Here is a 23,166-nt window from a genome sequence, read left to right on the forward strand (position 1 = left end):
TGGAAACAAATATGTGTCCACAGTTGTTGTGAAACACAATCACATTGAAAAATAAATGTGTTTGATTGGCAACATGTTGATTAAACAAATTGAGTTGTTATTTTTTAGATTTACCCTCGTTTGGAAGAAGTGACCACTTAATACTTTATACTGGTGTAACGTTGCAACTATGCTTTGCACGCAATATTAAAGCAACATTCCACATCTTAAGGAAGTGCATGCATTTACTCAGGCAGCAATCACGTGTTTGTTGTCATTTTAAGGAAAAACAAAAGTTCACAAATAACAGAATTGTGAAGAAACGCAGATTCAACACAAAATCAATAATAATTAGTTTCAACTAATGACGGAAAATACACTCATATCAAACATTGAAGTGCGAAAAAATTACAGTTTGTTTTGGACACAAAAATATAGAAAATGCTACAAAAATATAAAATAGTTTGGTTAAGTTGCACAAAACGATATTTTGGACAAAATCATTCATTTCAGCATGTTTGTCCGTGATCAATCTCAGTTAAATATCAACTACACCAAAATATAGAAACATATTAAACAGCAACAACAGTCGAGGAATCAACTGGTTTGTCAAGATCAAAAGCATATGTCCAGACATCTGAGGTTGGATCGTAAACTTCAACTGATGTGAGTCCTCCAACCAACATCCTATAAAACAAAACATGATACAGTTTCATGAATCAGGCACACAACAAACACAGACGTAAGTTTTACTACAACATTTTGTCGTCAGTATTTTATAAGTTTGCTCACTAAACCGTTTGAAAGTAAACAAAATAACGCACACTCGTGTAACTGGAATGAAAAAAACGGAAAACAGTGGACTATAGTGACGTCATAATAGCAATTCTTACCTCGTTCCACCCACAACATAAATCCTCCCATCAATAACACAAGCAGAGTGACAGCGACGAGGATTTAGGAGAGGAGAAACATATTTCCATTTGTTGACTCTAGGTTCGTATTCTTCAACTGTTTGCAGGGAGTGACCACACCAACCTCCTGTCAGATTTAAATTAAAACTTTTTATTGTTTTTAGGTAAATACTTTATAGTTATATCTACCAGTTTGTATGTTTAGGATTCTTTTCAGGAAACTCCATTATATTTATCACGTGATACATTTACCAGTGACGAATATGAATTTGTATTTTATAAAATTTACATAAAAACCACTTAATGTTAACTTTTCATCACTAACCAATTGCATAGATCTTCCCTTTAATTTCTTCACATGCTAAATAACTTCTTGCTTTATTGAAAGAAGCGATTCTTGTGGAGGTTCCAACACGAACATCACGGAATTCACATGATTGTAAGGGTTGTCTGCCATCACTCCCGCCCACAGAAAACAAAACATCTGAAGAAATTTCCAAATTGCTTGTGTTAATATTTATTGTGACGTCATATTACGGTTATGTCGCAATGTTACGTAACAATCAATGAGGTAAGCTCTGCGTTTCTTCACGTAGAAATAAGCGATTAGATTTAAATCAATATTTAGATTAAAGTTAAACAATATAACAGTTGATATTCATTCAGCAAAGAACTCAGTAAATCTGCAAATAATTATTTTACACAATGCAGATTTTTCTCTAAAGTTAATGAAGCAGGGTGACGTCATCGGTAGTTTGCGACCAAAGTAAGTGAAAAGGTTTTTACTTTTTTACTTTTTATGACCTCAGGTGGAAGCAAACATCTTGTGGGTTTACATGGAATATTTGTGTGGATTAAGTGAGTGAATATTGTTGGGGTAAAAAAATTAAAACTGACTGATTTACACCTGGGTCCAGTCATAGGAATTCTTTCATGTAAATGAACCCAGATATTGGAGCTGCAAACAGGTGTACACACTGTTTCAACCTGTAAGGTGTCATCAGTGTAGCTGGTGTGTACACCTGCCTGCAGCTCTAATGGACTATTATGGCACGCATATAACTCAGACATATTCTTACTGTCAATTGAACACATTCCATGTCCCCATCTTGGTTGTAACATGTCAAATCCTTTTCTCCATCTGCCTTCGTTGTCGACATAAAGTAAACTTGATGAAAATGGTCGATAATCTCCACCATGACCCCCGGTCAGGTATATGACGTCTACAACGTGCATTTAATAAGATCAAGGTTGTATAACATTATCTAAAGTGTTACTTTTAATACATTTTGACCTCAATTAAACGTTCACAAATACATTATTCTTACTTGACAAAATACAACAGCAATAAACGTAGTTTGGGTAAAAAGTTTGGTTGAAGCACATTATGGTACTACACTGTAAATTTTACACTTCCAACTTAAATCGTTGGCGCCAAGTTTTTAGGGTAATCTACCTATATTTCGCTTCTAAATTAAAGTTTACTTGGTGGAGCTTTAAAAAAAATGAAAATCTAAGTTTGCAGTAATTACACGAAAATAGTGGTTTGAGTAATTACATTATGCCTTTATTGTGAGGTTTGTGAGGTTTTTGAGGTTGTACAAGCAATGTAGTTTTTCTACTTTGGTAGGGCTTGAATAAGTTTGGTGTCACCAAAGGATTAAATGCTTATTTTTGTATTTAAGAAAATGTACAAACAAAAGCTGTTTTGCATACGGACTTGGCGCCACTGCCTTAATATTTGTTGTAACGTTGTGAGAATGTTTAATTAGGTTAGAGCAACCAACCTCCAACTACAGACGAAGCAGCAAAACGTCGATCTTCCAACAAATCAGCAATTTGTACCCAGTTTTTACTTTCCTCCAAATTCAACATCTCACAACTTTGTGTTGCACCATCTCCACCCATTACATAAACATTTTCACCAAATTTGACTGAAGTTGAGTTCTCTCTGTCTGTGATCATTTTCTAAACAAATTTAGATGATGATGACACAAATCATTAAGGCAAAGTGATTTACATGTTTCACTAAATAACAAAAAAATACCAATCTTAGCAACAGTAACACCAACACCAAAAGGTTTCGGCTCAAATATTGGTTGTGATGTCAGAAAATATTATATGTAGGTAAAAATGTGATGGAAGTAATTAAAGTGCAGTAAATATTGTTTTTATTTAATTTAGCTTAGTAACCAATTTTGTGGAATTTGTTGCTAACAAATTGTGACGAATCTAGTTTACTAAACATTATGTGTCCAGCATAATTTACTGAGTTTTATTGCTTTCAGAGGCAAATACCAAGTATATGAAAGAAACCCGTGGTCAAATAAGCAAAACGACATGCCAGCAAGCAATGTACATACTGGGTAATGTTCATGTTGTTTTGTGGTAACATTCCATTTCACACAATCTCGTTTTGATTTATTGCCACCAATGAGAAGAAATCCTGACAAATCTGCAACATAAACATGGGTTGTTATGGTTTTGGTTTATGTAAAATAATTTCTGGTGATGATAACAATGGTAGCATATTTCATAACCAATTCTTTTTTTAAATGGGTCCATTTCGATGAGGATGCTATTTGTAGGTTGTGGTCTTAAAGTGACATCAGTATTTCTAAATACTTGGTGAAGCAAATCTTTGCGTACTAATCAGTGTAGATTTAGTTTAAGTATCTGATCACAGTTTAACAAATAGTAACTTGTTGGTTGTTTACTGTACCTAGACTTCTCACACTATATTATTGTACATGTCCAAGTAGTTGCCATGTGTAAAGGTTCAGTGAAGCTTTAAGTTATGGGAGAATAATTGCTATGAGGGTTGGTGTAAATATGGTGGATGTATCATATTGCTGTGAATATTGAATAAATCTTCCACCTTTCTTAACGGAACTTGCTTTTCCACTTGTTCCTGGTTCATCATATTGTTTAAATGCAGCATCCATGACTGCATTGCTGCACTCTAAGTTAATTCTTACAAGAGGCTGAAAATAGATGAATCTTTAGACTAATTACAAGCAAACCAACTCCAATTTACTTCATTTCTAACTGTGGTTGCAACAAACTGAGTGGAAATAGATGAAAGATCAAGTTGTGAGAAAAGATTCACAAACAAATCCTCTCGATGGGAAGGATTGAAATTGACCCATCGAACCATTCCAGTAAAAACAGCTTCTTCCATCTACATTCAACAACTATGTAATAACAAGCTATGTGTTCCTTAAATATATAATTAAGAATGTTATCAAATAATGCACTAAATACTCCTTTATTTGAACATGCATTTTGTTACATCTACAATGAACAGTCTGGAAATGTTGTGATTTCTAAAAAATGTGATGCTGATGTTAAAAAATACACCATTTTGTTTAAGGTCAGTTTCTGTATGTGTAAGGTTATGCAATTTTTGAATTTTAAACAAATGCCAAAGTGAAACACAAAATGCCACCATATACCAGTATCCAAACCATTACAAATAAGGAATACAAATTACTCATAATTACCCCTTTCTTTTTTTGTTTGATGATTGCAGACATATCACCAACATCAAGTTGCAAGAAATCATCATGTTGTACAACTGTTGCAATGTTATCAACAATCATTTGGTTTGTTTTCTTTTCCACATCAGCAAGATTGTATCGAGTAGCATAAGCTCTTAACTTCAAACAGTTGTCGGTTGAAATCATTTCAAGGATGACTCGACAACAAAACGACTTCAAATCTGAAAAAGCAAAACCACGTTATTCCAAATTTAATTGCAGATATTTCCGTTAAGTATGAATTGAACAATATATATCAGATATTGGCACCCAAAGCAAAAGAAAAAATCAAATTTCCATAAATGTTAATGATAACATATATTTGCACAATGCATCATCCCTTGTGAAAGCAGTGTAGCTAGGTAGTGGCCACATCCTAAGAAATATCCTTGGTCTCCCAGAGGACTGGTAAGTCATATTATGTTAAGCATTTATGTTTTGGTGTTTACAAATAAGCAGAAAATGGTGCAAATGATGTTTTTTGGGACTTGTGGAAGCAAATGTTTAAATGTTGTGATGCTGAAACATTTTATCAATGAGATTACTTGATACTTTTCTCTTACAGTCTGTAGTAACCATGCTGTCTTACTTTATTACAGTTTAAGAATGTTCAAATGGGATTTTGTTATCATTGTGAATGTATGGTTCCCATAGCAATTAATATTTACAAAGCTTTCAGTCATCACTCTATAGACTAAGGTATGGAAGTCTACCCAGTGAGATTGTATAAGTTACACTGGTATGCACAAACAAAACTCCAGACACTATGAATAGTTAAAACAGTGAGCGTTGTCAATGGATCTAGATAAGCAGGTTAATGCAAATATTGCTTGCCGGAGGGGGTCAACTATACAAAACCATTTACACAACTTTATCCAGTCATCCCATCAGCACAATATTCAAAGCAACCAATCCACCCCTTATATTCATTGCACACTCTAAAGGTATTAGGTACACCATGAATCCATGTTTGACACAACTACCATCCTGTACACCAACACAAGCACAATCAAGTTACGTCAGTCATTTACATTCTACTATTATAACGTTTAATGAACAGCACATTAAGTTGGATGGACAAAAACCTGTTTTTCACACAATGAAACATGCAGAGTCACCTGGAATATGTTTGAGTGCTTATTATAAGGTGATACTACAATACACGTCAACCACTTTTTGAAACAACTCAGTCAAATTTTCCAGCAAAAACCGATAATGCACCGTTGCTATTCATAAAGCAACTATAATAGAGTTTGGACAAGTCCTATAGGGTTCATAGTTGGGTCTGAACATTTCCTTTTTAAGTTGATTTTTGTGTCTTCTCTACATTCGCCCTAAGGTTTCGTCGTGGTTCACTGCACAGTCATAAAATCAACATTATGCAGGTCCAAAGACATTTTTTTCTTTTTTTTTGTGCCTATTTTATATACCTGTATGTAGCAGTTCTGTGAACTTTTTATTGCATAATACATATATCTAAATTAAATAAATATCTACAAATCTGCGTTTTATTATGACTGTCGAACATTGCACAGAAGTGCATGCTTAAGTTGATTCAGGTGCAGATCAAATCTTACGAGACAAAACACTTATACTCTGGCAAAAACATTTCCACAAATGTTGGCATTCTTTTTAATACAGGAAAGTGTAATGATTTAATTTGTTGTTGCTCATGGACAAAAAAAATTGCTGTTAGGATTTTAAAATCACTTTTTTTATGAGATTTGGTTTCAACAACAATATTTATGTGGATAACATTCTTGCATTGTCGAGTTATGCTGGATGTACAGGTTGTGTTAAACCACCTAATGACATATATGATGTTTGCATACCTTCTATCTGTGTATAATCAGCATCTTCCAACACTTCCAACACATTTTTCTCTGTTACTTCAATATCACCAGTGTAAATATAATCCAATACACTTTCCAGTCTTTTTGGTGGAATATTGTCAACCTTGATGAAGTTGGAATATTTCTCGCGCATCTATAAGAAAACAAAGTTAACCAATCACAACATACACAACCCACAACCAATCAAATATTTCTATACATGGAAATATTACATACTAAGTATTAAGTGTCAACATGTGTGAGTTGTGAAGTGTTGGAAGACGTCACACTTACATACGAATATATTCGGGTTCGCACGAATAATGTTTCTATTTATTCGGATTCGCACAAACCTGAATCTTTTTTCATTTGGCACATCCCTACATGCAATATGGTGAAAAAAAATGTGAAGCAATAGTTGGCAAACCCTGATTAAGAAAATAAGAATTCAAACTGAAAGTCTTTAAATATGGATTGCCCCATGACCTCATATATATATATAATGCTATTACGAATATATACAAGTAAGTATACATGTTACAAATGTTGTTACAACTGTGACAAATGATAAAAATAAACAAAAATAGCTTTTGGCAACAAAATATTTTAATAAAAGTCAAGACATTATCAATTATTGAGACAATATTAGATATGAACACAGTTAAAATATAGACAAATTGCTATTACTACAATGTCACTGTTAATACTCGTTATTTCAAAAGTATTTTCATGCAATGTCTCAAACATGTACACTGATGTATCAGTATATTTATATTTGAAAAATTTACCTCAACACCAAGTAAAGCATCAAAATAATCTGACATAGAACAAACAACAGCATCATGAATTGAATAGTTTTCTCCTTGGGAACAAAGTGTTCTGTTGCAAAATCGTTTTGTTTCTTTTCTGTCACTAAAACATCAATAGTTTAACTTCAGTAAATCTCCATAAAATTAAACTTACTTGTTTAAAAAATTCATCACTTTCTGGTGATGCAAGTTTATTTCTTCTTGTGTTCGCTTCATGATGAAGACAAAAAGTTAAACTGACAGTAACTGAAATACAAACAATTATTATAAGTTTGTAAATATGTAATGTGTTTGCATTTCTGTTTTTTGAAAACTAATCAACAAGAACAAATGACAACATTAAATTTTACGTAGTAATACTTTACTCAAACATCAAAGTCTAAGAATTAGGACATAAAAACTCCTATTATTATTTATTGTTATTGCTCTGCAACAGATTTTACCATTTTTCGTCATTCCTGTGCACAAAACTGTTTAGCACACTTACGTAGACAAGTCGGGTCACGAGAGACTTGATGTTTTGAAAAGGAAGAAAGGTTGATTATTAAGAACAATCCAAAACTCCAGTTGCTCTAATTTCACAGCTTTTTTTGCATCAATCAATAACAAATATAAAAATAATAACGGATTGATTCATAATTAGTTACAAGTGGGACTGTCCCATAGTGCAGAAAACATTGTTTAAGATGTTTTGGAATCAACTTACGTCAACATCAGTTTTAACAAAATGCCGTCGTCGTTTCAACTCCACGCTTATATAAACCTGACCAGTTTGACGACACAGATCTTACACAAAAAAGGGAAAACCAAAAATGTCGACGTTTTCAAATAATTTATGACACGACTTAACTTTTGGCATCGGTGATGTCATGTATTAGTGTTAATTAATCACTACAGATGTTACTACGAAGTTGATATTATGCGTTGGTAGCTTTGGATACAAGTGTAAATCAGATGTTTTCGACACACGGGTTGCCACCAACCATTACGTCAGATATTGGATGACAATTTGTGAGCAGTGTTTGCAGAAAATTCTTGGTCACATCGCTGTGGCCACAAGTCAACGGAAAAGTCGGTCGACCGTTGGGAAGGAGATGATTGGAGAGAGAAGATCCACAAATTCCTTCTAATGAACCGAACATCTCCACACTCAACAAATACAGTCACTGTTTCTAAACATTTTTGATTGATCTGAAAACATTTATTACTGACATATGTTGGAGCCACGGTAAATTCTGACTTAGGGTTGAGTGTTTAATTATGTCTTACCCTGCCGCTAAACAAACTTTCCTCCCCAATACAAACACATGCGTGGGATTGTCATCAGTTTTGTTCATTCAATCCTATTGTTACGTCATGTATACTCAATCTATTTCGTAACAATGGCTATTCTTTCTCTGTTTTAACAATGCAACCGACACTACTGCCATCTGATCGCAGTGAAACTTATTAAACTCAACTTTGGTGGAAGCGCCTGAAACCCACGGGTTATTTTTGCTTTTCCCTGTTTACACCTTCTCCATTTCTATATTTTCACAGATGTTAACATTTTAATTTTCATGTTTTTAAGCAAAAAAATGAACATTTTTGTTTCTTGACAAACCTAGTTTTTTGTGGTTTTAATGTGTTTTTCTTCCGGCAGTTTATAACAATTTGTTGTAACTGTTGCGCCTCCTGCAGCGTTTGGTGTTTTTGTGCCTCTGCCACGTGATCTGACAAGCGGTGTCAACGTGTCCTTTTTTCTTTTTGTGCTCCCGCATGGCAGACGAAACGTCGAATAAATACAGCACGTATATTTTATGTCAGAAGATCAGAACATTTTAAAGAAATAGTGTTTATGTTAATGTTTTAACCAGTAGAGAACGATTGTTTTTGACCTAGAGAATAGATTCCAGACGGTTTTTGCCTCTTGCGTCACCTACATTGCTGTGTGTTTGTGTCTTCAGGTGATTCTAACAACCCGTGATGACGATTCTTGGTATCGGAGCTACGTGAAACAAATCGATCAACAACGATATTCCACTTCGGCTTGCTCAAACCTTTACCATCACTGGCATTAGAATGTACCTTTACGGCTCAATCATTCGTACGTATTTGTTTATTCGTTTGAGTTTTAAAACATCACCTCACGAAGCGTTGCAATAAAAAAATAAGCCACAGATTCAAACATTTGGGAAACCCTGAACTTACGAATCTTTCACTTACAGGTTTGGGAGTGTCCATTTGGTCACTTCCCGGCCAAGCTACTGTTTGAATTTAACTATTAGGTATTGTTTGTTTATTGCGCTCAAAATTTGCATAATAAAGTCTCTTCTGACGTGAGAATCAACATTTGTAAAAAAAAAATTCTTGTTCAAAAACACCCGCGCCTCTAGTGTACATACAAATTTATCATGGAAAGTGGAGGAATGAATAAATCGTACATAAAAACACAATTACGTTTTGTTTTACAGTTCGCCACTTGGTCAACGTGTCGTATGGCCTCGTTTGCATTTGAAATTACTCCACGAGGAAGCATTGAAGCGCCTTAAACGCCAACACGAACGACGGGTAAAGTGGGTAAGTACATCGATTTGCCAAATTTCAAAATTACACAATTATAAGATTGATTTTTTCCCTACGAAACAACCATGATTTCACGCTTGAGGTCACGTGACGAACGTCTGTATTAATTCGCTTAGATTTAGTTTGCATTCAATAAGCCACAGGTCGCAGCCTACATTGAATCGCTTTTGGTGAGAGTTGTGAACTGACAGTCCATGGCATTCCGGTTCTTAATTTCTCTATGCTTATCGAAATTGTGCATTTGCACAAATCGGAAAAGCTTTGAAAGCGAGACGATCTCATGCATATTTTAGAGTGCAGAATGTTCCTTGTTTTTACATTTCCAATATTCGATTATTTTTGCAGATTGTCCCGAAAACCCAGTTGTTGGTTTACGAAGTGAAGGAAGGTTGGAAACCTCTGTGTGATTTCCTGGGCGTTCCAGTTCCCAATATTCCATTTCCTCACAAGAACAAAGGAGCCACTGTGCTTCAGGAAATGAGAAAAGAGAATCCTGTGATGCAACGGATACAAAACGAACTGATGATTTCTCTCGCTTGTTTGTTTATGATGTTTGTGGTCGTTCTATATTACAGTGTTTTATATGTGTTATAAATATTTTTTCGATTGCACCCAGAAAGCCCTTGTAAAAGATTTTGATGCTGTACCGCTGTTACTAATCAATATATAATTATTACAATTATTTTCCTCAAGGCACGTAGGACCTGCTACAGACCAGTAGGGTATATACGCCTTTATGAGGAAAATAACAAGAAAAAGTAAGCGAAATAATCATTTAAGCCCATAAAAAATACTAAAGAAAAACAATTTAAGCGTCCTCGTGACATACGATGCGCACCAAGCAGCCAACATGGTAGAAATTTTTACAACAATATGTAGGTGAGTCAATTATAACTTCGCTGATTTGTTTTCCAAAACAAGCTAGCGGCACATCCGAAACACAGTTGCCACAGAACAGCAATTTTCACACAGAGAATGAATGTGGGAATGCAACTTTAGGTTGTTAACGTTCATACGTTCCTTTCTTAATCGAGCAGCTCGGTAAGATCTCCAAAGTTTAGCCAAAATACACAGAGGTTATTTTTAATATGAGAGCGCTGGTTTCTTTTCACCAATGTAAACTGGCAAACTGGCGTAGGAAGTTTTAGTTTTGGGCACATAGGAAGTTTTAGTTTTAATCACAAACCGCTGACTAATGTTATGAACTTACGATCAGACTCCGGGGAATTGCTGAGATATTGCGGTCGTTTTTTCGACCTTATGCTGCCCCCATTTTTCATAAAACAGGAAATATTGTTTATACCAGTGCAGGAAGTTATCTGGTACCTGGATATACCTGTATTCGTATGAGATCATGTAAAACTGGCATGAAAAGATAATTCACGAAAACCAGACAAGCAGGGCTGAGAAAACAATAAAACCGAAATTCCACACTTTCGTCAATGTTATAAAGCACTATAAATGCATTTTAGCACAATTAAATGCGACGAGCACGTCTGTTTTGAGTCCAGTAATTAATAATATTAGCATTAAATGATCACTCTTGACGATTCGTCCAACCTTGAAGGTAGAACTGTTTGTAAATCGCGGCACCTTACATGATATTATTGGATCAGGCGGCTCACTCAGGATTTAAGTGGAACATGTTGTTTATTTTGATGATATGGAGCAAATGACACGATACCGGCATGGTTGTTTGATAATGTGCAGTCATGTTTAAAAAGTATATTTTAAAAAAGGTCATCGTTCAAACTTTTTGAGCCAAGAAAACTTTAACAAAGTACGACGCGAAATTTTTTTGCTTTTGGTTAATTTTTAGACGAAAAAGAGTCGAAAGAAAGTTACAAAGTTTGCGAACTTTAACTTTTCCGGGAGGTTTGAACATTTGCGCTCACTCAAACTTAACATTGTCAACTTTGTCCTGTTCGTTAAACCGCCTGTGAAACGACTGTACGGATTTACAAACTATATATTTGTGTACTGACGTTCAGAAGGTCTTCGAATTTAACCCATGTAAATTGGTGAAAGGTTTTTTGTTATTGCTGTTGATGCTTCACGAGAGACAGGACGACCGCTAAAGGGATGTTTACACAGAAGCGGGAAGTTGTCATATATTTTAACCCAGAAGTCCGGATAACGCAGGAAGGCTTCCGCTCTTACCAATAACTAACAGAGTTCATACCAGGTAACATTTCCGTGTAATAAGTGAGCCACTGACAAGCAGAAAGAAATCGGTTCGAATAACAAAAGCAAAATGACCAAGGTTTTAACACATTTGAATTATATAACACACAAAAACTGAATCAACCGGTAAATTGTGAGTGAATTTAAAACGTCGGGCAATGAAATAGGAAAACGTTAAATTTGGTAAAATTCTTTGTGTACTTACTGAAAGAGGTTGATTGTACTATGGTTTGAAAAATGTAGCCAAAAATGTCAAAAATAACCAATTCACAAGGGTATATATAGGCATACAAGCGCCTTCAAATAAAAGTCTAACAAGGCTACATTTAGGCGAATTGATATTTTCCACTTCCATCTTTCTTTACCGCTTTCCCATAAAATTCAGAGTAACCTAAAGTTGTGGCGGATGCCACCCTTGAATTCACTGAAGCATGATACGTTTTGCTTTTTGTGTTGCCTTTTTCTGCGTGTCTCGAAAAATTGAGCGTGCTCTGGCAACGACGCGCATTCAGAAAAATACACGTTATCAAGCAACCGCTTCAATTGGTGACCCCGACGTTTGAAGGTATGGAAGAGCAAACTCCTGTCATGCACGCAGTTGCTATGAAACTGCCAACGTTTTGGACACAGCAACCAAGAATATGGTTTCAGCAAGCCGAAGCCCAGTTTGCGCTACGAAGCATTTCTGCTGATGAAACGAAGTATTTTTACGTTGTTTCGTCCCTGGATCAAGCAAGCGCCGGTAGACTATTGGATTTATTGGAAAACCCACAGGATCAAGATAAGTACAATTCACTAAAGCAACGGTTAATAAACACTTACGACTACTCAGATTATGAAAGAGCGCATAAACTGTTACATACATCTGAACTTGGAGACCGATCTCCAGCAGAATTAATGGATGAGATGCTGTCATTGTTAGGCCGTCATAAGCCTTGTTTCCTTTTTCGTTATATCTTTCTGCAAAGGATGCCCGAAGAAATACGAATTATACTCGCAAAAGAAGATTTTGACGACCCACGTGTTTTTGCACGACGTGCTACCACTCTTTGGCAGGCAAGAGGCGAGGAGCGCCACGCGTTCACGGCTGCCACAAAGGTAGACAGGCGCAACATGCTCGCGGCGTCTCCACGTGCATCAACACGCACTGCAGCAAATCAGGGTCTATGTTTTTACCATCAGCGCTTTGGTGAAAAGGCAAAGAAATGTCAACCTCCCTGCAGTTTCCAGGGAAACTCGTCAGCCGGCCGTTGTTAGTTACTTCATCGGCCGGCAAAGCTCATAACCCCTTTCACATTTGGGATCAAACCACTCGTCGTTATTTCTTAGTTGATACAGGCGCTGAGGTAAGCGTTTTCCCAGCATCACGTCTTGCTCGTCAACAACAAGCTATAGGAATCAAGTTAATTGCAGCTAACGGCAGCAGGATTAATACTTTTGGGGAAAAGGTACTCAACCTGGAACTCGCAGCTGGCAAATTTCGTTGGAAATTCTTACTTGCCGCTGTATCGCAACCTCTTCTAGGAGCCGACTTCCTCCGTGCACATTCCTTGCTGGTAGACCTACGCCACAGTTGTCTTGTTCATTCAACATCGTTCGCCAGCATTCCTATAAAAGCCACAAATGACAAATCGTCGCGCATTTGCAAATTGACCACATCTACTGAAGATTTTACAAGACTTCTCTCACGATTTCCGTCTTTAACCGCACCGAAGTTTTCCAGCATTACACCCAGACACAAGGTCCAGCATCACATTTGCACAACTGGACCACCGGTTCATGCAAAGGCACGTCGTTTATCCCCCGAAAAGCTTGCAATCGCTAGAGTGGAGTTTGCCAAGATGCTTCAAATGGGGATCATTGGTCGTTCATCCAGTCCTTGGGCCGCACCACTACATATGGTACCAAAGCCATCAGGTGAATGGCGCCCCTGCGGTGACTACCGCCGCCTAAATGTGTCCACCCAGCCAGATCGCTACAGCATTCCGCACATCCAAGACTTCACATCGCGGTTGTCCGGCGCCACAATATTTTCGAAAATCGACCTAGTTCGGGGCTACCACCAGGTCCCTGTTGCAGAGAAAGACATCCAAAAAACTGCTATCATAACTCCGTTTGGATTGTTTGAATTCTTAAGAATGCCTTTTGGTCTGAAAAATGCAGCCCAGACTTTTCAACGGCTTATGGACCAGGTATGTCAATCTTTACCATTTGTTTTTGTTTACCTGGACGACATACTGGTGGCCAGCAGTTCCCCAAGTCAACATAAATTACACCTAGAACAGCTTTTCCGCCGCCTGCAGGAATGCGGCCTTTTAATCAACTTAAACAAATGTGTTTTTGGAAAAGAACAAATCCAGTTTCTAGGTCATTTGGTTGATGCCGAAGGCGCAAAACCTATGCCCAGTAAAGTGGAAATCATAGAAAAATTTCCTCGACCCACCACTGTTAAAGGTTTGCAAAGATTTGCTGGAATGATAAACTTTTATCACAGATTTATTCCTTCTGTCGCAAGTATCATGTCCCCCATTTATAATTCCATGTCAAAAAGGAATGCTCAGCTGCAGTGGTCTCGTGATTTGCAATGTGCTTTCGACGCAGCAAAACTTGCACTGGTAAATGCAACCAAACTTAACCACCCACATCCTGATGCCACAGTCGCCCTGACTGTTGATGCATCCGATAGGGCTGTATAGGAGCGGTGCTTGAACAGCATATAAACGGGGTTTGGAAACCTCTTGCATTTTTTAGCCGTCATTTGCGTGCTAACGAGATGAAATACAGCGCTTTCGACCGAGAGTTGCTGGCGGCTCATCTGGCTATTCGTCATTTCCGATACTTTTTGGAGGGCCGCATATTTACCCTCTACACCGACTACAAACCGTTCTTTTGCGTTACAAAGGGCATCGGATCCATGGTCAGCAAGACAACAGCGCCACTTGTCCGCCATATCCGAATATACAACGGACCTTCGCCATGTACAAGGTAAATACAATTGTGTTGCTGATATCTTATCCAGAGCAGTGATTGGCTCCATTCAAAATCCTGCAATCAATTTGGATCACATTGCTCTTGCCAAAGCACAGCAGGTTCCCGAAGCTTACCGCACTGCCGTATCCAACTTACAAATTAAGGAAGTTGTCATGGACACCTCACAGGTGAGACTTTTATGTGATGTGTCCACTGGTGTTTGCAGACCAATCATCCCGCAATCATGGCAAAGAAAGGTGTTCGATGCTATTCATCTGGGGGGGAACAAGTCATCTTATTAAGAACCCAAGGTGTTTGTGTGTTATTGATACCCTCGATTTGATAGAGCACGCCAAGGCAAGCATTTTTGGTGCTAAGTGCTGCTTGGTTGAGTTGAAACTTCTCCATCGTATTGGCGTTAGGTCCGAACCATGTAACGAACACAAGATTGCTCACCGTGGCAGAAGCAAACTTGCCCCAGCACATAAACACGGCAAGTCTGCAACGGAAAAAAGGTTACTGCTGCAGAAAATGGCTGCCCAATTGCCGTCCAAACGGTCGTATCGGATTTTCAAATGAAACATGATAGAAATTGGTACAAACTTATTTAAGGTAAAAATCCCTACATCACAACTCAATTTACATATTATCGAATAACAAACAACTAAATACATATCTCACCAAACCTGCAGCTGGTGTCCGTGAATTCGGCCACCAAATCCTTGAATGGATCTGCGCTGCTATTCTCCAGTTTTTTGTCAACTACCACAGTCTTTCCGCTGAGTCGCATTGTAAAGCCTCTATAAGTATCATTCCTTTTGATGTCTTGGCACAGAGCTATGATCGCAGGGTCTATAGCGAAGGTTGAAGCCATGATGATTGATGAGTCGGTATATAGCGTTTAGACTGTGAGAAATGGTACAAATTTATGAATGCCGGGCGCTATTTAAAGACATGCAAATTGCTGCCTTTTTTCTTGGCTATGGGACGGCGCATGACCTATGCTGCCAGTACCCCGCCCAAATGCAGGCGTTTCCTGACTAGTGTGGAGCAACCATACGATCACTCTGATGCAGTTTCGCTTTTCGGAAGTTGCGTGGTGCTGTGTTGACATTTCCTTTTATTTTTTGCGCCTTGTTTGCAAATGGTAATGTTTTTAAACGTACACAAAAAAACATCAAAAAGGGAACAATGGCCAGCTTAAGACGAAAAAGCTTTACAGCCACCATTACTCTTTTATGCAGGTTTAGAAAAACAAACACTAAATTGACATTTCGCGACTTGTGCTGCGCTAATGTGTTTCTTGTGCTGCCATTGTCCATAGAGTTAACCAACATCACAATGTAGCGTATGAAATGGCACAAAATGCCTGAAAGCAGTATTTCCTTGGCTTTGCGTGGAAGTATTTCTGTCGCCAGATGGTCTCATTGTCTAGCACGTCTAGTGCAGTATATCTCCGTGTCTATAGTGGGCCGTGCCACATGACTACATGATATTGGAAACTAGGTATTTTTTATACTACTGTTGCTGCCAGGCATATTACAATTTAAAATAGACTGATCTTCCGACATAAAACTAACGCACTATTTCGACGTATCGCCTGTCATATGGCCATAAGAATTGATCAGGGTTTGGTACCGCATTTCAAACGTAAACCACACAACAACATTCAAAAACGCAAAAAGAAAGAGAAACGTCAACACCGTTTACCAAATCACATGACGAAGGCAAAACAAGCACACTGTGGGAGGAGCAACAATTACAACATTGTTGAATATTGCTGGAAAATATACACTCTGTTCTTTGTTATTGACACATCCACTGTTTTTGTGGAATATAAAGCATATAGATATTTTTTGTTCCAGGCGTAAAATGTTCGCCAACTGTTTCGGCGCAATCATTTTGCGATGCCTCAAATTATTGATTCGAACTGTGCGTTCATAGCATCGCGACTAGACAGGAAGCGTCTGCATTTTTTTGCAAAGCATCAGCAATTTACATGCCTTCAAATGTCGCCCGCATTATCGTACGCTCAATGACGGGTCAAAACTTTCCACTTCTAACACAACTCAGTTACACGACAAAACTTTCCACTTCTAACACAACTCAGTTACACGACAAAACTTTCCACTTCTAACACAACTCAGTTACACGATAAAACTTTCCACTTCTAACACAACTCAGTTACACGATAAAACTTTCCACTTCTAACACAACTCAGTTACACGATAAAACTTTCCACTTCTAACACAACTCAGTTACACGATAAAACTTTCCACTTCAATATCAATTTCTGTCTATGGTAGGAATTACTCTGGACCTAGCTATCCCGCTCCTTTGTACACGGAAATGAAGTTGATGAGCGGCTATCGAGGCTTTGAGATGTTTGCCAGTAGAGAATATGTTAAAATAGAAAAAAACTTGACAACAGCAGCGCAAATCCTTTCCAGGACTTGTCGGATGAACTTTCCAAATACAACTTTAGGTTTTCTTTGGTTTTTATTTAGGAATGATTTTTCCTTCTTGTTTTTAAGTAAACCCTGTTTAATGCCCGGGCAAGTTGGCCAATGCCACGACTGCAAATCCAAATGCAGCTTTTCTGCACTTGTAGTTAAAGATTCTTGTATTATATCTTGGGCATTCGTTTTCAGTGTCATGTGCAAATCTGTTGTCATCTGTCGCGACGAGAAAGGTAAGATATAAGGTTCCGGCAGAAACGTAGGAACTTCTATAACGTCTGATTTGAAAAATAATCCTACATTAAAAAAAACAAATTCAATTTCACAACACTAATTTTTAAATAATATTGTTGTGTTGTGTGATATTAATGGCTGCTTCGCTGGAAAGGAAATTTAAAGAATTAAGTCGCTTCGCAAAACCACGCATTTTCCGAAGCTAGACGTCTGTTGTTAAGCATGATGGCAAGCAAATGTTTCGAATAGCATTTAAGCTGTTCAGTATCATTTTCTTGTTACTTTTTCACCTTTTACAGGTTAGCACTGTATAGCTTTGATCCACTTCTCAAGAGGAATAGGATTGCATGCAGGCATCTATTCGTAAAACTGTGTTGTTGCTAAAAAATAGCGATCACGACTGAAATTTTCCACTGACCAGAGTTACAAGATTTTTTGTTGTTTACATTTGTTTAAGTCATTTGTACCCGGCCAACACGCCTTGAAATGAGTTGATATATTGACCGCGTTGGCTGAAGAGCCAGGCAGTTTTTGAGTTGTAACATTGAACTTTCATGCTGTCTCAATTGATTTTGACAAGGACGGCCGGCGGGCGTTGAGAGAGGCTGCGGGAAAACAAACGGACAGTTTCGGCAGAACAACAAATACTGAGCAGGGCTCGAATCAACAAGGAAAGAATGAAAACATGCGAAGTCGGCTGTAAGGAGAAAGTGGCTTTTACTTTAAGAAATTTGCTGCCACACCTATGGACTGATGCATTTATGCAATATGGCGCGAAATTAAGCGAGGTCGCCGAAGCAATCCTCTCATGCCGGAATCCCCTACAGGAAAAAAACGTTTTCGCGCTCGCCCGTCATTTTTAACGCCTTTGTTTTGTACTTTGTATCACATAATTTTGTGCAAAATTGAGAAGTAAGGCAAAAACGCCAAAAGCAAGAATCTTTTGGGAACAGGCTTACGGAGGAAATAAATAAAAACCTCTTCATTTTAGGTATGGTATTATGCTTGGTGCAGGGGCATTTATAGAAATGCATTTAAACGATACCATAGAAAATTGCGAAGGCAAACAAACGAAAGTTTGTTGGAAATGATCAATTTCCATCTAAGCATCAAATTCTGTATCATTTATTTCCTATCCAGAAACAGACCTAGGAAACTGCTATGCTAAAACACGGCAACATTGCTGCCAAAACAAAACTGCAGTGTATGTTGTTTGGAAAAAGTGTTTAAAAATTGTAAAATTCGCCTTTGAAAAATAAACCTAATCCCTTGAGTCAACTATGAAACTGAATAATACCAAGCAACATTTTCAGTGTATTAAGTGAACTGGTTAACAGCAAAAAAGCAATTCTAATGACAAGAAACTAAAATGGACAAGATTTAACCTTAATACGTTTAGAGCATGTGCGAACAATGAAATAAATGCAATATAACATACAATGAAATTTTGGGTATCCAGAACCCAAGGCCGTGATGCGTCATTGGCGGCTTCAAACTCACAAGACAAACCAGAAAAGCATTTCTTTATTGAATCCTTTGCTGCAGATATCAACATTTTGTCTTTAAACAAATCAGTTGTTACTTTATTGTGAGTTAGTGTTTGGTAGCATATGATTATGGGCTGTTGAGAAAGTTGTTGTGAAACACAATCACGTTGAAAAATAAAAATGTTTGATTGGCAACATGTTGATTAAACAAACGCAATTTGACTGTGACCCACTTTCACTTGGTGTCGCGGAATCACCTACCTGGCATGCTTTGCAGGCAATTTTGAAAGCAACACCCCATATAAGGAAGTGCATGCATTTACTCGGACTTTGCAGCAATCACGTGTTTGTTGTTATTTTAAAGAAAAACAAAAGTTCACAAATAACAGAATTGTAAAGAAACGCAGATTCAACACAAAATCAATAAAAATTAGTTTCAACTAATGATGGAAAATGTTTACAAACACACGAAGTAAAACCACTCATATCAAACATTAAAGTGTGAAAAAATAAAAAAAATTAGAAAACGCTGCAAAAATAGAAAAAAAATAGTTTGATTAATTTGCACAAAACGATATTTTGGACAAAAACATTCATTTCAGCATCTTTGCTGGTGATCAATCTCAGTTAAATATCAACTACAACCAAATATAGAAACATATTAAACAGCAACAAAAGTCGCATAATCAACTGGTTTGTCAAGATCAAAAGCATGTGTCCAGACATCTGAGGTTGGATCGTAAACTTCAACTGATGTGAGTCCTCCACCCAAGTTCCTATAAAACAAACATGATACAGTTTCATGAATCAGACACACAACAAACACAGGTAAGTTTTTCTACAACATTTTGTCGTCAGTATTTTATAAGTTTACTCACTAAACCGTTTGAAAGCAAACAAAATAACGCACACTCGTGTAACTGGAATCGATAAAACGGAAAACAATGGACTATAGTGACGTCATAATAACAATTCTTACCGTCCACCCACAACATAAATCCTCCCATCAATAACACAAGCAGAGTGACGGCAACGAGTATTTAGGAGAGGAGAAACATATTTCCATTTGTTGACTCTAGGTTCGTATTCTTCAACTGTTTGCAGGATGCCACGACCACGACCTCCTGTCAGATTTAAAGTAAAACTTTTTATTGTTTTTAGGTTAATACTTTATAGTTATATCTACCAGTTTTTATGTTTAGGATTCTTTTCAGGAAACTCCATTATATTTATCACGTGATACATTTACCGGTGACGAATAAGAATTTGTATTTTATAAAATTTACACAAAAACCACTTCCTGTTAATTTTATAACTTTTCATCACTAACCAATCGCATAGATCTTCCCTTTAATTTCTTCACATGCTAAACCCCATCTTGCTTCATTGAGAGAAGCGATTCTTGTGGAGGTTCCAACACGAACATCGCAGAATTCACATGATTGTAAGAATTGTCCGCCATCATATCCGCCCACAGAAAACAAAACATCTGAAGAAATTTTCCAAATCGCTTGTGTTAATATTCATTGTGACGTCATATTACGATTATGTTGTAATGTTACGTAACAAATGAGGTAAGCTATGCGTTTCTTAACGTACAAATAAGAGATCAGTTTTAAATCAACGTTTACAATAAAGTTAAATAATATAACGGTTGATATTCATGCAGCAAAGAACTCAGTAAATCTGCAACAAAATCTGCAAATAATTATGTTGCACAATGCAGATTTTTTACTAAAGTTTATGAAGCTAAGTGACGTCATCGGTAATTTGTGACCAAAGTAAGTAAAAAGGTTTTACTTTGTAAAAAAACACATAATTTTCATGCAGTTTTTGTAGGTTTTAGGTCAGTATTTCTCAATATTTTCATGTCACAGAATATTTCTATCCAATGAAATTTCTATGACCTCGGGTCGAAGCAAACAGCCTGTGGATTTACATGAAACATTTGTGTGGATTAAGTGAGTGAATATTGTTGAGGTAAAAAGTTTAACTGACTGATTTACATCTGGGTCCAGTAATGGGATTATTCTTTCACACAAATGAACTCAGACATATTCTTACTGTCAATTGAACACATTCCATGTCCAAATCTTGGTTGTAACATGTCAAATCCTTTTCTCCAACTGCCATTGTTGACGGAATAAAGTAAACTTGATGAAAATGGTTGAACACCTCCACCTTGACCCCCGGTCAGGTATATGACCTCTACAACATGCATTTAATAAGATCCAGGTTGTGTAACAATTATCTAAACTATTGCTTTTGAGACATTTTGACCTTAATTAACTGTTTACAATTACATTCCTCTTACTTGACAAAATACAGAAATTAAGCTGCTGCTAAATGCTAAGTTGAGGTTTATTTGGTGGAGCTTTAAAAAAGATGAAAATCCGTGTTTGCGCTAATTACACCAAAACAGTAGCTTGAGACATCGCATTACATTATGTAAATCTCTAATGCGTTACAGCAACCAACCTCCAACAACAGCAGATGCAGCAGAACGTCGACCTTCCGATAAATCAGCAATTTTTACCCAGTTTTTACGTTCTTCCAAATTCAACATCTCACAACTTTGTGTTGGACCTTCTCCACCCATTACATAAACATTTTCACCAAATTTGACTGAAGTTGAGTTCACTCTGTCTGTGATCATTTTCTAAATAAATTTGGATGATGTTGAAGCAAATCATTAAAGCAAAGTGATTTACATAATTCACTAAATAACAAAAAAATACCAATCTTAGCAACAGTAACACCAACATCAAAAGGTTTCGGATCGAATATTGTTTGTGGTGTCATAAAATATTTTATGCAGGAAAAAATGTGATGGAAGTAAAAAAAGTGCAGTAAATATTGTTTTTATGTCATTTAACAGATCTAGATTACCAAACATTTTGTGTTCTACATAATTTAGTTTTTGCTTCCAGAAAGTAAGAACAAACCAGTGAATAGTTAAAAAAGCATGAAAACCATATGACAGCAAGCAATGTACATACTGGGTAATGTTCATGTTGTTTTGTGGTAACATTCCATTTCATACAATCTCGTTTGGAATTATCTCCACCAATGAGAAGAAATCCTGACAAATCTGAAACATAAACATTTGCTTGTTATGGTTTTGTTTGCTTAAAATTAATTCTTATGATGATAAAAATGGAAACATATTTCCTAATTTGACCAATTCTAATTGTTTTTTTAAATGAGTCCATTTTAATGAAGAGACTATTTGTAGGTTGTGGTCTTAAAGTGACATCAGTATTTCTAAATACTTGTTGGTGAAGCAAATCTTTGCATACTAATCAGTGTAGATTTAGTGTAAGTATTTGATCACAGTCTAACAAATAGTAACTAGTTGGCTGTTTACTGTACCTAGACTTGCAGATCTCACACTATATTGTTGTGCATAGTCAAGTAGTTGCCATGTGCAAAGGTTCAGTGAAGCTTAAAGTTATGGGAGAATAATTTGTATGAGGGTTGGTGTAAATATGGTGGATGTAACAAATTGCTGTGAATATTGAACAAATGTTGCACCTTTTTTAATGGGACTTGCTTTTCCACTTGTTCCTGGTACATCATATTGTTTTAATACAGCATCCATGACTGCATTGCTGCACTCTAAGTTAATTCTTACAAGAGGCTGAAAATAATAAAACATTTTAACTCATTGGAAACAAATCAACCCCAAATAATTTACTTCATTTTTAATTGTGTTTGCAACAAACTGAGTGGAAATAGATGAAAGATCAAGTTGTGAGAAAAGATTTACAAACAAATCCTCTCGATGAGAAGGATTGAAATTGACCCATCGAACCATTCCAGTAAAAACAGCTTCTTCCATCTACATTCAACAACTAATATGTAATAACAAAGTAAGTAGTGATGTGTGAAAAGCTTGGGAGTAGAAACGCCAAACCTAATATGCATATTTAGCAATTGTTTCGAACATAGAATTTTTGCAATAATGAAGTATTAATGATTAGCACAGCTATGTTTGAAATGTCAGCTTCAAAATATCCAGAATTTAGTTTTGGATTTTCTATAGAAAGCAAGTACAAGTTTGAATAATATTATAAAGAGATTGCTGTCATCATTCATTGCATTTGTATCACATTCAACACTTTGTTCACATATTAGTTTTGTTTTTGTATTTTACTTTCACCTTGCAATATATCTTGCTGCCTTACTCATATA

The 23,166-nt window shown here is 36.6% G+C and overlaps 4 protein-coding genes across 4 annotated transcripts; all 4 read right to left on the reverse strand.

The window, feature by feature from the left end:
- Positions 1-551: 551 nt before the first annotated feature.
- LOC145915174 (kelch-like protein 35) lies at positions 552-4,059 on the reverse strand. The gene is made up of 6 exons (XM_083002712.1): positions 3,772-4,059; positions 3,257-3,348; positions 2,681-2,861; positions 1,219-1,377; positions 873-1,020; positions 552-666 (listed from the first exon to the last, which is right to left on the reverse strand). The coding sequence occupies exons 1-6, from the start codon at positions 3,836-3,838 to the stop codon at positions 552-554; spliced, it is 762 nt and encodes a 253-aa protein (XP_082858838.1). The 5' UTR covers positions 3,839-4,059.
- LOC145915221 (kelch-like protein 23) lies at positions 3,999-8,215 on the reverse strand. The gene is made up of 5 exons (XM_083002716.1): positions 8,043-8,215; positions 7,053-7,176; positions 6,265-6,418; positions 4,469-4,614; positions 3,999-4,112 (listed from the first exon to the last, which is right to left on the reverse strand). The coding sequence occupies exons 1-5, from the start codon at positions 8,213-8,215 to the stop codon at positions 3,999-4,001; spliced, it is 711 nt and encodes a 236-aa protein (XP_082858842.1).
- Positions 8,216-15,059: 6,844 nt separating this feature from the next.
- On the reverse strand, positions 15,060-15,666 carry LOC145915306 (cofilin-1A-like). Its single transcript, XM_083002721.1, has 2 exons — positions 15,479-15,666; positions 15,060-15,291 (listed from the first exon to the last, which is right to left on the reverse strand). Exons 1-2 carry the CDS (start codon positions 15,664-15,666, stop codon positions 15,060-15,062), a joined length of 420 nt encoding a protein of 139 aa, XP_082858847.1.
- Positions 15,667-18,890: 3,224 nt separating this feature from the next.
- Positions 18,891-23,113, reverse strand: LOC145915333 (kelch-like protein 7). The gene is made up of 8 exons (XM_083002722.1): positions 22,670-23,113; positions 22,507-22,612; positions 21,972-22,063; positions 21,451-21,631; positions 21,037-21,180; positions 20,303-20,461; positions 19,952-20,096; positions 18,891-19,748 (listed from the first exon to the last, which is right to left on the reverse strand). Exons 1-8 carry the CDS (start codon positions 22,811-22,813, stop codon positions 19,634-19,636), a joined length of 1,086 nt encoding a protein of 361 aa, XP_082858848.1. The 5' UTR covers positions 22,814-23,113; the 3' UTR covers positions 18,891-19,633.
- Between the last annotated feature and the right edge of the window lie 53 nt (positions 23,114-23,166).

The sequence above is a fragment of the Ascidia mentula genome, chromosome 1 (genome assembly GCF_947561715.1).
Source record: "Ascidia mentula chromosome 1, kaAscMent1.1, whole genome shotgun sequence".
NCBI classification, from domain to species: domain Eukaryota; kingdom Metazoa; phylum Chordata; class Ascidiacea; order Phlebobranchia; family Ascidiidae; genus Ascidia; species Ascidia mentula.